Source organism: Callospermophilus lateralis, chromosome 10, assembly GCF_048772815.1.
Source record: "Callospermophilus lateralis isolate mCalLat2 chromosome 10, mCalLat2.hap1, whole genome shotgun sequence".
Lineage (NCBI taxonomy): Eukaryota > Metazoa > Chordata > Mammalia > Rodentia > Sciuridae > Callospermophilus > Callospermophilus lateralis.
Window position 1 is genome coordinate 65,584,363 of NC_135314.1, and position 14,219 is coordinate 65,598,581.

A 14,219-nucleotide genomic window follows, 5' to 3' on the forward strand; every position below is an offset into this window, starting at 1 on the left:
AGGTGCATGCTTTCAAGAATCCTCGAAGCGGAGTCACAAAGGTTGAATTTAGTTTGCCAAACAATGAGTTTTTATAGCAGCATGTGAAATTTTCTGCCAGGAATAGATCAATATTATGGACTCCCAAGTGTTCAGCACAAACCAAATTTTGTGCACAGTTTAGGCACAGTGAACTGCTTCAATCAGATGCGAGAACCGTGGGAGCTCCCTGAAATTCCAGTTCCTAGAAAACAGCCATGGGCCAACCAACCTTCTAAAGCAGGTCTCTAGAGATAATCAGTCCATTCTAACACCTTTCTACACAGCAATTTTATCCAAACCTTTTTCCTGCAATGCTTATAAATACTGTTTCTTAAAATTGTCCTTTGAATCAGTTTACTATCTTCTGACTCCCTCATTATTAAGTTAAATAAGTCTTTACACATGCTCATTTCATATGAGTCATGTTGTCAACTTTATAAAAATTTTACTTTGAAATAATCCAAACATCAAAAGTCAAGTCTAGCCAAAATTAACAGCTAAAAACTACCAACTCAATATTATCAAGGCTGACTACTGAAAAAGTTATACTTTTTAAAAAACCCTTCGTACTTGCATTTTATATTTTCCCCCCTGATTCTCTACACTTCAGAAAGCCCTTTAACTGGCAATCACTTGGCTATTTGTACTTAGGGCACAAATTAATAAAAAGTATTTCTGCAAGTGGGTAATATTAAAAAGATCAATTTTCTCTTTAGTTTTTACCAATCATATATAAATGCTACATTAAGATGAATTTCCCATTTAAATAAATGACATGTAGTCAAAATTTAGAAATTATTTTATATCACTGTAAAAAGCTGTGAGCTTCTAAAAGACTAAAAACCTTAATTTTAAATTCAAATGATATTCTTATTTTTGAACTTTCTTATGCTTTAGACATTTCAAATTTATTTCAATAAACATCTTCCTATTTTTTGTGAACTGCATTTTAAAATCAGAATTTTATAAATTTCCATTTATAAATGTGGCAAACAAAACCCAAAATATTCAAATTTTATTAATAATAGAACATAAGAATTGGCAAGGCTAACATATACATAAGGAAAGTAAACATCTCTTGAATAAAAAATAGGAAATATTTTAACGGAAAAAAGTCGAAGATTGAAGGAAGAAGAAATTTTTCTAAACAGCAGCCGGTACTTCCATCAGAATGTGTATTATTTGTGCAAAGACATAATTAAATAAATACTTTTCTGATATTTACAAAACAGAGGTAAGAGGGAAAAACCTACAGTATAAGGGTCTTTGATTTGCTGTATCGCTTTCAATCTTCTGAAAAATTTACATACCTATTAAAACTGTGATTCTAGTGAACTACGTTGAAAGCTTATCAATCAAGTCATCAATAGTATAAACAAGAAGTTGAATGTCTGCTTTTTCCTTCATTCTATGATCACTATGTTTTCGGAGGATGACATCTACATCTTTGCTGACTACTTGGTCAGCAACTTGCATAGATGTATGCCAAGGTACGATGTCATCCTTCATGCCATGGAGTAATCTTATAGGGCAGTTCACAGGAATCGGACTATGTAACAAGCAGTGGTGTTCTGCTTCCTTAATGAAACTGTACGGAATGTGATAAAATCCTTCTTCATGATATTTTGATGGCATGGACCACACACCTTTTATCTCCACTTCCTTTTTTACCTATTGGGAAAAATTAGGAAAATAAAAGCATGTAAGTAACATTAACACATGCAATAGGCTTTGTCTCAGGAAAGCAGACCTTGCATAAGAGGACAAAAATATAACAATAATAATTATCAAAAATTAAATATTATAGGGCTGGATTGTGGCTCAGAGGTAGAGCGCTCGCCTAGCACGCATGAGGCACTGAGTTCAATCCTCAGTACCATATAAAAATAAAATAAAGATATGTGTCTACCTATAACTAAAAAATAAATATTTAGAAAAATACTGTGTGCAAGGTGCTGTGATAGGTACTTTACACATATTATTTCATAAGATCTTGATAAGAATTCTGTTATCATTCCATTTTTATAAAAGTAGATATTAAGGTTTAGAGAAATCAAAAATTATGTTTGGAGTTCAAAGTGAATGTAATGCTATGAATCAAATTTAGATTTATCTAACTTTATCATACTGCTTAAATCAGTTATCACTTCACTCCAACTGAAAAGGGCAATAGGAGAAAAGTACAATAATTTCTAGGAATCAGTCCAAGAATACTTATATTTACTTAAAATCAGATCTTAGAATAAAAGTTGTTTAAATTTCAAAATCGTAAAATGAAAAGAAACCATAAGAAGTATGTAGAATGGGTATGGAATACAGGAAAAATCCAGCATAGAATTAAAAATGAAAAATAAGACAGAAATGAACACATGTTCATGCAATTTTAGGCTAAAGGTAAAATGTATAGTTTTTACTTTTCAGCATTTTAGAAATGAGAAAAAAAAATAGTTTGGTTTGAATAACACAGAAGTCTTCCACATACTTCCTGAAAAACTTAAAAATATATTTTCTAGGTTTATTCCCTTAAAATGAAATATTATATGTTCTATAAATCCTTTTGAGAATTTCTAATTTTGAGATTATAATTTATCTCATTTTTTTTTCAAATTAAAAATTAGAACTTTCAATGAATAACATATACTTATTAACCACAGCAAATATAAGCAAGTACACTGAAAAAAATCACTATCCATAATCCTATTTCATGGAAATAACAATCCTTAACATTCTGACTTTCAGGATTTTTATGCACTTGGTTTTTATATATGTAATACGTAAAATATGTTATCTATTACATATCCATATACAATTTTCTATGATGCTTTATTAATTTAATATTATTCCTGGGCTTTTCAAAATTCTATAGTTTTTAAAGGCTGCAGAATAGTCTACTATGATCAACTTAAAATAATTAGCTTGACCATTCCCATATTATTATTCACTGAATATCTTTAAAAGAAAAGATCTGTACATAATATCTGAAAGCTGTGCTTCTCAGTATGTCTCCAAATGATTTTAAATTAATGAAAATTCTATAAGATAAAAAATGTATGAATCTATTAATACATGGGGTTTTCTGTAGTAAAACAACATATAAACCAAATGTTTAAAGGAAAAATGATATTCAGTCACCTTCAAGCAAGATTGTTCATTAATTTGTATATTTCAGTAATTAAAACTTAGTTCCATTGGCTATTGACTGATATAGAAGCTAGGCTAATTACTGAGACACTGAATTAATAATATTCACATTACACACCCTGACCCCCAACTATCTGTTATCTACCACTGAATTAAATGAATATATTTCATTTCAAGAACAAGTTATTAACTTTATAAACTATTTCATGGCCCAAACTCTCAAAAACAAAAAGTTCAAAAATAGCCAAAACAGTATTATCCCAAGAAAACATTCAGTATATGTAATTTTTATACCAAGAAGAAATTATCATCAAGGCAATGTGATCTTCAGAAACTTAGATTCAAAACAGCTGTGCATCCTATCTGAGGAGATGATTATTAGCAGTTATGAGAGAGATCAAGTTCCAAGGCAAACAATGAGAAATGTTGAGTTTAAAATTCCCAAAGTCAAAAACGATGTAAAATTCTCTCCTGTTCTCTTAACATTGGTATGGCTAGCTATTTGTGTGGAAAAGAGACAATGGTCCCAGTATCCCTGCTCTTTCCTTTTACATGCTTATAAATCAACAACTTTGCTAATGTGATCTAGAATTAGCAAATATATGCCCTGATCTTCAGACTAGAGGTCTACATAGTCATTAGGGACTATACACCGCATCCTCATGCTGAGTGATGTGGATACACGTGTACAAAAGCAAATGTACATAGATCTTGTCCTATGTACTACAAAATAAAAATGTTTTTAACTCCTTTTCATTCTGCCACATTTTTGAGATAATTTCCTACTTTGAGAACTGTATTACTGAGTCAAGTGAATGGAGTCAAGGGTCCAGTGTTTAGATGCACAAAATAGTAGGAAAAGCATGAGGACTGAGCGACAACTATGTACAAGTGTAAAAAAAAAAAAGAAAGAAAACATTTCAGAAATAAGAGCTAAGTGCAAGGAAGATGTAATTTTAGCCTGATAGGAAATAATATGCGGAGTCTGACTAGACAGACAATATTTCTTAAGAAGCTGAGAACATGAACTAAGAACAAACTTAGAACAGATAATATATGGCACAGATTGCAATGCAGAACTTGAGGTAAAAGTCAATGACATTCTACTATTCAATACTACATACTTTATTATCTTCTTTTTATTTCTTTCTTTCCTTCTCTTTCTGAACTCTCTATTGCAGTGGTTCTCAAACTTTACTCTGGTGGCCTGTTAATACAAATTACTAGATCCACATCCTCAATTTCTAATTCATGGTAAAGCTCAAGCTCAGGAATTTGCATTCTTATCAAGTTCTGAGGTGATGACTATCTGCTTGACTCGGGAGTGTACTTTTAAAACCATTGTTTTTTAGTCTTTAATTTCTGTGCCTTGACCTGCCAGGAGCTTAGTCCCATATCTGAAAATTTAGGTCTCTAGGAAAAAACAACCCAGGGAGAATTCAATTAATTAGAAAACAAATAAAACTATACAAAAATAAGAACCTACTATTCATTATTTAATTTTTTATTGTTGAAAATAAATAATATGCTTAAACATATGGCCAAGAACAGAATGTAATAAACTAGCTATTTGACAGTTATTTCAAAAACCTCATTTGTATCATGTTCTGCTAAAAAAAAACAAGCTAATAACAAAAGCCCCTCTTCCCCCTGCCTAAGAATTTGGAGTAGAAAAAGAATGCAACTATGTAACTAGTCCAGAATGGTAAATTTTATCTGTATGCACTGATTTTTGGCTGATGTCTGTCTGTCCCGAAGATCTGAGGCTGCTTTCAGGCTAAAACAAATTTTAAATTGTTTAGTTCAGTTTAAAACAGTAGTGGGAATAAGTAGTACTTACCTAAATGCCACAAAGTTAAGGAGGCACAAAAGTAGTTCATGATATGTGATCCAAACACATAAATGTGATTAATAAAGAAAGTCTTCTTACTTAGTGAGACCCTGTCTCAAAATAAAAATATAGTAAAAAAAAAAAAAAAAAAAGGGCTGGGGATATGGTTCAGTGGTAATGCACAATGTGTCCCTGGATTCAACTCCCAGTACAAAAACAAACAAAAAAAAAAAGCAAAGATAGTCTTCGTAAAAAATAAATCACAAAGTATGATTTTATTATTAATGTGGCTCAAATATTTGGAAGAATGACTTGAAAGGAACTGTAAAGGAAACCTTAAGCAAGAGACCAAACAAACTTTGTAAAGAGACCGTACAAAAAAAGCAGGTAAGATAAAAGATGAGCCAACGTGATGTCAAGTGACAGATGATACATAAACCAATAGTCAAAAAAAGATAAATCAGAAGAATAATAGGAGGTATACCCCTGGGTTTACCAAAGTGACCTGTGACTCACCTCAACAGGAAGCTGATTAAACTGTGTCACTAGGCCATCTGCAGCTGTAGCTACACCAATAAGAGCCACGACCTTATCTGGCCGTGCAACTGCAGCATGAAGCATAAGCCATCCACCAAGGCTAGATCCAACAAGTATCTAAGAATAAAATTATATTACCATTTTAGAGAGGAATGTTTGTAAGGGAAGTAAGTAGTTTAATATAAATATATGTATTTTTTTTCTTCTGTATACACATAGCTACCAGACTTTTAATATTTGGCACAAAGTAAAATTCAATTATAATTAACTCTGTAGAAATATTAGGCAAAAATTTTGAAAATAAAATTCATACAATGAAAAGTAAATTGTTATTTTTTTATTAGAAAGTTAAAAATGATAGAAAATGTTAAATCAAAATTGTTCACAAAACATTGTTAAACATTTAAAATATTAAATTTTCATATCTATCATGAAACTATAATTTATAATTATCATCTTTAATAAAAACAGTCACCTGTGGTCCTTCAGCTAATTCATCAATTATAGAAAGAACATCTTTTCTCCATTTCCCCACTGTGCATTCTTCTGATTTGCCATCTGAACTTCCAACTCCTGAGTAATCAAACCTGAAAAAAAAATACATTTATACCTAAATGTTTATGTATTTCTGTATATCTGCTTCTTTAATTTTGAAGATGGTACATTCGTTGTTATTAAAATATCAAAAATATAGTGAAAAATCATAGTATATATATTTTAGCAAATTGTATTGGCTTAACCTTCAAATATCTTCCATTTCCAATCACTTCCTTACCTGCTCCACAGCTAGCCCAACTCATTATCACCTTTCAAATGGACTAATAAAAAATCTTTCCATAAATCTCCTAGTTTCTATTTTCCACTTGCATATTCTATTCTCCACATAGATGTCAGAGTGACCATTTTTAAACAAATACATGTGTTACACAAACCTTCCAAAGGCTTTCTATAATCTTCAATAAAACCCAAAGTCCTTACCATATTTTGGACCCTGACCAATTTTCGATTAGAGTTTTTTTTTATTAGAAATCTTATCTCTTACTGTTCTTTTTCCCTCCCTCCCAACTGTATCCTCTCTTCCTTTACTGAATTCAAGGAACACAACATCCACTTCCCTGCCTCATCAGCTTTCCTTTCTACATGGTATATTCTCTCTCCAGATATCCATCGGGTTGTTCTCTCACTTCATTCAGGCCTCTGACTCTAATATTATACCCCCAGGAAAAATTTCTCTGGCTGTTCAATCATTAAAATTATGCTTCCTTCATCATTCTGTATTTTCTTACTGTTTTATTTTCTTCATAGCACTTATACTTGACAGATAAGACACTTGATCATTGATTTGTGGCCTGTCTTCCACACTGGAATGGAGGCTTCAAATGAGCCCACAGTTTGTTTTGTTTACTCTCACTTTCCCAGTGTCTAGATCAGTACTTTGTAAGTGGTAAATGTTCAACACATATTTGCTAATTAATGGTAAGGAAGGAGATCAGAATCAAATTCATCATTATGAACCTATACATTTCTCCTTGTAACTTTCTAGGTATCCAGGGGCAGTTTATATGATCTGTAAATTTTAATTCTCCCTTCAGGTCCCAATTCAATAAATCATGAAGTATCAATACCATGCCCACAGATTATCCTAAACCCCAGTCATATTAAACTTTTCCCATTTCCCAGACAAGTCTTTTCATAACTCTGAGCCTTTGCATGCTCTTCTACTATTTACAAAGCCTTCTTTCCCTGCCCAAACTCCTGTTCTTTAACTCACATCATATAAACTTGTTTTTCTCTCTGCATTCTTTCAATAGATAGAGAAACCTCACTGAATTTAACAACATCTACTAAATAAAACTGGGAGGAAAAAGAAAAATTACTTTATTCAAATATCAAAGTTTTCTTGCTTTTCTGATTCTGAAAATCTAGTGAAAACTAGTGAATCTTTGTTGTTAGAGTGTATGAAATTATTTTATTATTAATTTTATTTTTAAGTGATAAAAAGAAAAAGAAAGCTGGGTGCGGTGGTGCACACTTGTAATCCCAACAGCTCAGGAGGCTGAGGCAGGAGGGTTGCAGGTTCAAAGCCAGCCCCAACAAAGACGAGGTGCTAAACAACTCAGTGAGACCCTGTCTCTTAAAAAAATACAAAATAGGGCTGGGAATGTGGCTCAAGCGGTAGCACCCTCGTCTGGCATGCATGCGGCCTGGGTTCGATCCTCAGCACCAAATACAAACAAAGATGTTGTGTCCGCCAAAAACTAAAAAGAAATATTAGAATTCTAAAAAAAAAAAAAAAAAAAAATACAAAATAGGACTGGGGATGCAGCTCAGTAGTCAAGTGGCTCCGAGTTCAATCCCCAGGTGCCCAAACAAAGAAACAGAAATTTACATTTTCTTTAGGTTTGAAATTAAATGACTTCATATCTTTGGGAAATCTGAACAAGGCTGTTACTATAGTTTAAAACATAGTTATTGTTCCATCATCAATCCAGGGTACCCAGAAGATCAACTAAGGAGAAGAGTGCACTGGATTTCCTTTCTTCTCTCCTTGGTGGGCTATGAGGTATCATTATATGCTGCATCTTTTACAACTACCTTCCAAATATATGGAGAGGATGCAAAATACTTGTGAAGCTCCTTTATGAAAAAAATATAAGCATACCTCAGAGATACTGCAGGTTCAGCTCCCCACCACCATAATAAAAAGAATATTACAATAAAGAGAGTCACACAACTTTTTGGCTTCCCAGTGCATATAAAAGTTAGGCTTATATTATATGGTGGTCAATTAAGTATGCAATAGCAGTATGTCTAAAAGAAAGTATATAACTTGATTAAAAAATACTTTATTGCTAAAAATGACAACTGAATCCTTGGAAAAATGATGCTGAAAGACTTGCTTGGTGCAGGGTGGCCATTAACTTTGAAGCTGTAAAATATGCATTAATACATTTAGTGATGCTAATAGGTTACAAATAAAAAATATATAGCTCCCTCTTGCTGCATCTTAATCCAGAGACAAAGGATACTAATTCAAACAATTTAGTATTTTTAAAACATTTTTTTTTTCTGGTACCTGAAATCTTCCTGCCTTAGCTTCCTGAGTCACTGGGATTACAGGTATGTGCCACTGAGCCCACTATTTTTAAGACTTTTAAACAGCAATATAACTTTGTTCTAGCAGCTTCAATTTTTCAGGGGCATAGGCCCAAATTAAAAATACCACTAGAAATAATTATGAGAATGCTAGCCTGAGCAGCATGTGTGTATGTGTGTGTGTGTATACGTGTGTGTATACGTGTGTGTATGTATGTATATATATATATATATATATATATATATATATATATATATGTGAATATATGTGTGTGTGTTTCCTTGAATTCTGATGCAATTTTACTTTACATGCAATGTGATAAGACATTATGAAATCATTTTCACATGGCCTTATGTACCATTTCTTATCTAATAAACTAAGCACTTCATCTTAACATCTAAATTTTATAGTGAGAATTACAAAAAAAGTAAATTGAGAAATTAGGAAAAATATGTAAATTGAGGATAAAATTTCTTGTAGTAAACTAAAATGCAATCAATAGTTAATAGTGACTATACTGTAATAAAGTTTGATAAGGTCAAATAAAAAAAACTTGATCAAATTAAAAATTTTAGCAAGTGGGCTATACTTTATAGTTTTTGTTCCATCATCAATCAAGGTATAATTTATATTAGTATACCATCCAAAATGCAGAAAATTCACAGTATGTCTTAGAGAGAGGAACAGGTTATAGTTCTCACAGGCTCAGCTGAAATTTAAGAATCAGTAAAAAGGTGATTTGTTAATTCAAATTTGGGTGGGGGTCAAGAAATAGTAATAGCAATATTTGTGATATGATATTCTGCTAAGGGCAGCCTCCCTCCCTGGACAGAACTTCCCTCTTATTTAAATCTTAACTACTTTTTAGTGCTCCTTTATGAGGTCTTTTCTATACACTTCAATCCTCAGTTTTCTCTCACCTTACATAACTAAGTATGTTGCTCTTTTTTTTTTTTTACATTTATTTTTAGTTATAGGAGGACACAATATCTTTATTTTATTTTTATGCGGTGCTGAGGATCAAACCTGGTGCCTCACTCATGGTAGGTGAGCACTCTACCTCTGAGCCATAACTTCAGCCCCAGTATGTTGCTCTTTTGACTATCACATTCTGATGAGTATTTCTGCCTAATTTCCTATCTGAATTGTCTCCACCCTGATTGAAAGAATCTTAAGGACAAGTACAATGTTTTATAATTCTTATTATTCAGCACCCAGTATAATGCTAGAGACTATTTTCAAAAAAATACTTGTCTTCAGAATAACAGTTAAGTTGGAAGAGATTTTAAAGAGCTCTGACCGTGAAAATAATTCTGATAAATTGCTGGGAGGGAAAAAGACTAAATCCATATAATTGATATAAATTCTGCTAATAGATTGAACAGAGAATATCTAGCTATATTTTATAGAACTACTGAATATTGGTAAAATTACTTTAAAAACTTAGGTGAATAGATTTTTGGGCAGTTAGTGCTAAAAAAAAAAAACCCTCAGAAATTATATTTAACTTAACCTCCTTGTTTTGACAAAATTTGGTTCAGTGTTTATTGACTGACTTGTCACCATTACTGAAAGAATTTACTCTAGAACTCCAAATTCTTGAATTCCAGGCTAATATTCTTTTGACTAAACCATACTCTGCTATTAAATTAGATAATAAATAAGTGACTGTTGCAGATAAACTTGACAACAAAGTGAATAAATTATTTTATTAATATAATTGCTGGTGTGAAAAATTAGGAAATGTAAAATTAATCTTCAGTTAAACACCACCAATCCCTATTTATGCTTATAAATATTAAGATTCAAGGACTGAAAAAAAAGAGAAAACTCAGCAAAAATGTGAATCATAGAACACTAATTTTACAATACTTTTAAGTACATAAATCACTTTTAGTTACTTCGTGTTTATGTGTGTGATGCTGGAGATCTAACATGGGTTCACACTGAAGTATACTAAACACTCTTTTGCAACTAATAAGCTACAACCTCATCCCTAAATACACATTTTAGAAGGCAATAAACAGTGGTCAAATAAATCCTTGTGTCTCCAGGGGAAAACCAGAATAAAATTAAAAGAGATTACAAGAAAGCCAACTAATATATCTGTTTTTGTTACATATCCTTTCCTACCACTATTGTCAGTCAGCACAAAGACCTTTTAAAAAGGTCTTTAAAGGTTGCTTTTACAGTCACCCTAAATCACAAGATGAAAGTTTACAGACCATTAAAATAAATTAATCTAGAAAAGTGTTGGCCTTTACTTCAATTGGTTACAGCAGAAGTAATTCTCCACCACCATGCTAAATAATACCAATGTTCTCTGAAATGTTTTGTTCCTACCTTATACAGGCGTGACCTAGAGATTTGCAAAACTCCTCAATTGCCATTGCTTTTGTACCATTCATATCAGAACGATAGCCAGGGATGAAGATAACTCCTGGACTTTTGCCTTTTAGCCTCTTATAAGCCAGTTTGGGGAGGTCTTGTCGATTAAGGAAAGAGACTGATGTCTTTTGTCTGCAAACTAAACAAAGTACAAAAAACATAAATTATAATTTCTAAGTACATTTTTTTGAAAATCATATATAAAACTTTACCTTTCTATTAAATACCATTTCATTTTGATAGGGAAAAAACAGACTAAATTAACAAGTACTAAATTCATTAGTCATGGCATCTTTGTTTTAAAACTGTGTCAAAACCAGTAACTTCAAGGTCCAATCTTACAAATTACACAATAAAGTAGAAATTTCAAGTAAATAAAAGAGATACATCAAAAACCATTTTCCTATTGCTGCTACATAACCTATCCTTAACAGTGTTGATGAACATTAACTATACTAGTTAAAACCCTCTTTTCGGAGATTTTGTCATCTTTTTTATTGTTTGAGGAGTTTCACATCCTCTACTCTTTGAGACATTGTTTCAAAGGGGAAGTGTTGCACTCCTTTCACTGAGGACTCCCACTCATGGAACATCCACCCTGAAATCATAGGCCATGATAACAGATGATCATAATTTTATATTGGCTGCAGGGGGTTTAAGAAGCAGTTCTTTTACCAATAACCTTGAATTGCAAATGTTTTTGGAAAGATTTCTCATAGGACTCTGCAAACACTTTGTTTATTTGTGTTGGTTTGGCTTTTCATGAATGACACACACAGGTATTAGAATAATTTAATTAGAGCAGCACAAATGGTGAACTTTACAAAGTCAGTTCATTTCATTCTTTAAAAAACGTTTTCCCTAGAATAAAGCAATATTTGATTAAAAAGATCAAAAGATATAATATTTAACACACACCCCTCTTTCTCCCTCCAAAGCCATTACATTTGTGTACTTTCTTATAATGTGGGGTCCTCCCCCACCCCACTAACCAATTTCTTTTACATTAAATGGAGCTTCCACCACTTTCTTGCAGCTAGGGAAAACCTCTCAGTTCCTTCCATATATGCTGTGAAAACTTTCCCCATTTTGCATTTGTTATGTTTATTTTTAAAAAAGCTTATTTGAAGGCTTTAATGCTCTCCCTTTTACATATAAGCCTGTTTCAAAGTTTCAATATATAGAGAAATATGCCCAATTTAAAACCTTTGGTAAAAAACTGGGCCAGTTGTTGGTCAGCAATTGTATCAGCAATAATTGTCATCTTCCATTTCCTTAGTTAAGCACTCAAAAAACTCCTTTCTCTCATCTTCCAGTTATTATATTGGCTGCAGTTATTATATTGGCTGCATAAGAATTTCCCCAAGACAATTATAATTTATTTAAAGTGAATATATTCTTAACATCATATCCATTAATCATTTTTTTACAATAAGGATTAACTGAAAGCTAGGTACATAAATGCTCAAAAAGTATTTACTAAACAGAAGAGTATACCCTTAATGAGCTTAATGAACGGACATTCTATACTTGGCTAGTACTTATACATAACACATACTTTTCGTTGTGTATTATTAAAGTTAAATTTACTATGTAAGTTTAACTTTTAAAATTAGAAACAAAAGCTCTCTACAATGACCAATTAATTACTATCTTAGATACCAAGCATCTGACAGCTATGTGATAAGGGTGTGAAAAGACAAAGGACAAAATTCTACAAGACTTTTTTTTGTGTGTGTGTGTGTGTGTGTGTGTATGTGTATGAGAGTCTCTGATGTTTCATCCAAAAACGTGTTTCCTTTGTAGTAATTACGGCTCCCTCACTGTGGGAGCATCAAGAAAACAACACTACAAAATTAGGATTAAAGAGTGGCAGCTACACTTTTAAAAAGAGCATACCTCATATTTTAAGTTTCAAGTCATGGGAGGGCAGGTCTAAGTATTTTAAATCGTAAAGCCCCCAAAGCGAGTAATAACCAAGTGCATGCAGAAAAAGCAGGCAAGTAGAGGGCAGAAGCTCCTGAAACTGCAGGGAGTAAAAGGCCTTGGACCTGGGCTTCCAAGAATACCCCAGGGCTCCAGCAGGGCTCTCCTCACAGTCTCCACCAGAAATGTACAAAGCGCCTGGAGTGCTAAGAAAAAAGGTAAAGCGCTTTTGAACGGAGCGCCAAAAATGCATTGCACAGGAAATGACCGAACGCCGTGTTCGCGTTCGAAGGAACGCAGCTTACTCCCGCCTTTCGGTCACTAACCTGGGAGCCACCGGGGCGCCCGCTGGGGCTTCCGTGGAAGTAACGCGCTGAGGCCACGGTATGGGCCAAAGGAGACGGCTGCCCAGCCCCAGCTCCGACAGGGTACCCAAGCAGCCACAGCCGTCAAGCCCACAGCCGCCATCTTCCCAGCCGTTCCTGCGCCCAGCCGGCTTTTAGAGAGACGCAACACGCATAGCTCCCAGGCTGCGCATGCCCAGCTCACTGGAAGGCGGAACTTGCTAAACCTTGCTGCTCAGCTTTTTCCGCTCGGAAGAGCGCGCAAGCGTAGAGCATCCGTCGCGCATCCCATTCTTTCTACTGCATTGTTGTTTCTTCTTTAGGGAAATTTGCCTCTAACAGTTTGGAATACTTTGAGTGACCTCGAGAAGCTGCCTTCTCAGCTGGCAGCTGAAAGCTCGGAGAGGAACCATATCCGGAGTTTCTAGATAGGAAACCCTCTTATGGTCCGGAGGACCTTTGGGAGAGGAACCAAAAGGTTTGGTGCATCCCAAGTTCCCGTGATTTCCTGACAGTTTTAACCTCCACCGAAAACGCCTCCAAGATGCGACCTTAATCCTGATGTGTAAATCTCTGATGTGAAATCAGACATCTTCTGGTTCCCTTGCCCATTTTCAACTCATAGTTTTTGTTCTAGTTTTTCATGTGCCTGCTGAATGATTGAATTATCTTGACCCCCGCTTCTTCCTATATGGAAGAATAATGTCAGCAGATTAAATCATCTAAATGGAAGAATAGGATTTAGAAGAGTAGATAATTTTTAGTAGAATATTTTATAATCCAGGAATAGAAGGGAATTTTAAAATTAATATTTGAAAACCCCAAATTATACAGAAAAATACATTTGATTGTATATGAATTTAGACATTTTTAATGGCAAAAGATACATTAAGTCCAATGAGAACCTAGGAAGAAACTAGGCTTTACAGCATAG

At 33.5% G+C, this 14,219-nt stretch overlaps 1 protein-coding gene across 1 annotated transcript; it reads right to left on the reverse strand.

Moving 5' to 3' along the window:
• Nucleotides 1–1,273: 1,273 nt before the first annotated feature.
• Abhd10 (abhydrolase domain containing 10, depalmitoylase) lies at nucleotides 1,274–13,463 on the reverse strand. The gene is made up of 5 exons (XM_076867747.2): nucleotides 13,268–13,463; nucleotides 10,971–11,154; nucleotides 6,006–6,117; nucleotides 5,510–5,647; nucleotides 1,274–1,692 (listed from the first exon to the last, which is right to left on the reverse strand). The coding sequence occupies exons 1-5, from the start codon at nucleotides 13,407–13,409 to the stop codon at nucleotides 1,357–1,359; spliced, it is 912 nt and encodes a 303-aa protein (XP_076723862.1). The 5' UTR covers nucleotides 13,410–13,463; the 3' UTR covers nucleotides 1,274–1,356.
• Between the last annotated feature and the right edge of the window lie 756 nt (nucleotides 13,464–14,219).

What these genes read in the sequence shown, in the direction of transcription:
- Abhd10 (XM_076867747.2), bottom strand. Translation starts at nt 13,409, where the DNA reads ATGGCGGCTGTGGGCTTGACGGCTGTGGCTGCTTGGGTACCCTGTCGG. An exon ending in GGCGCCCCGGTGGCTCCCAG is followed by an intron (nt 11,155 to 13,267) that starts GTTAGTGACCGA and finishes TACTTTGTTTAG; the next exon opens with TTTGCAGACAAAAGACATCA. An exon ending in CTAGGTCACGCCTGTATAAG is followed by an intron (nt 6,118 to 10,970) that starts GTAGGAACAAAA and finishes TTTTTTTTTCAG; the next exon opens with GTTTGATTACTCAGGAGTTG.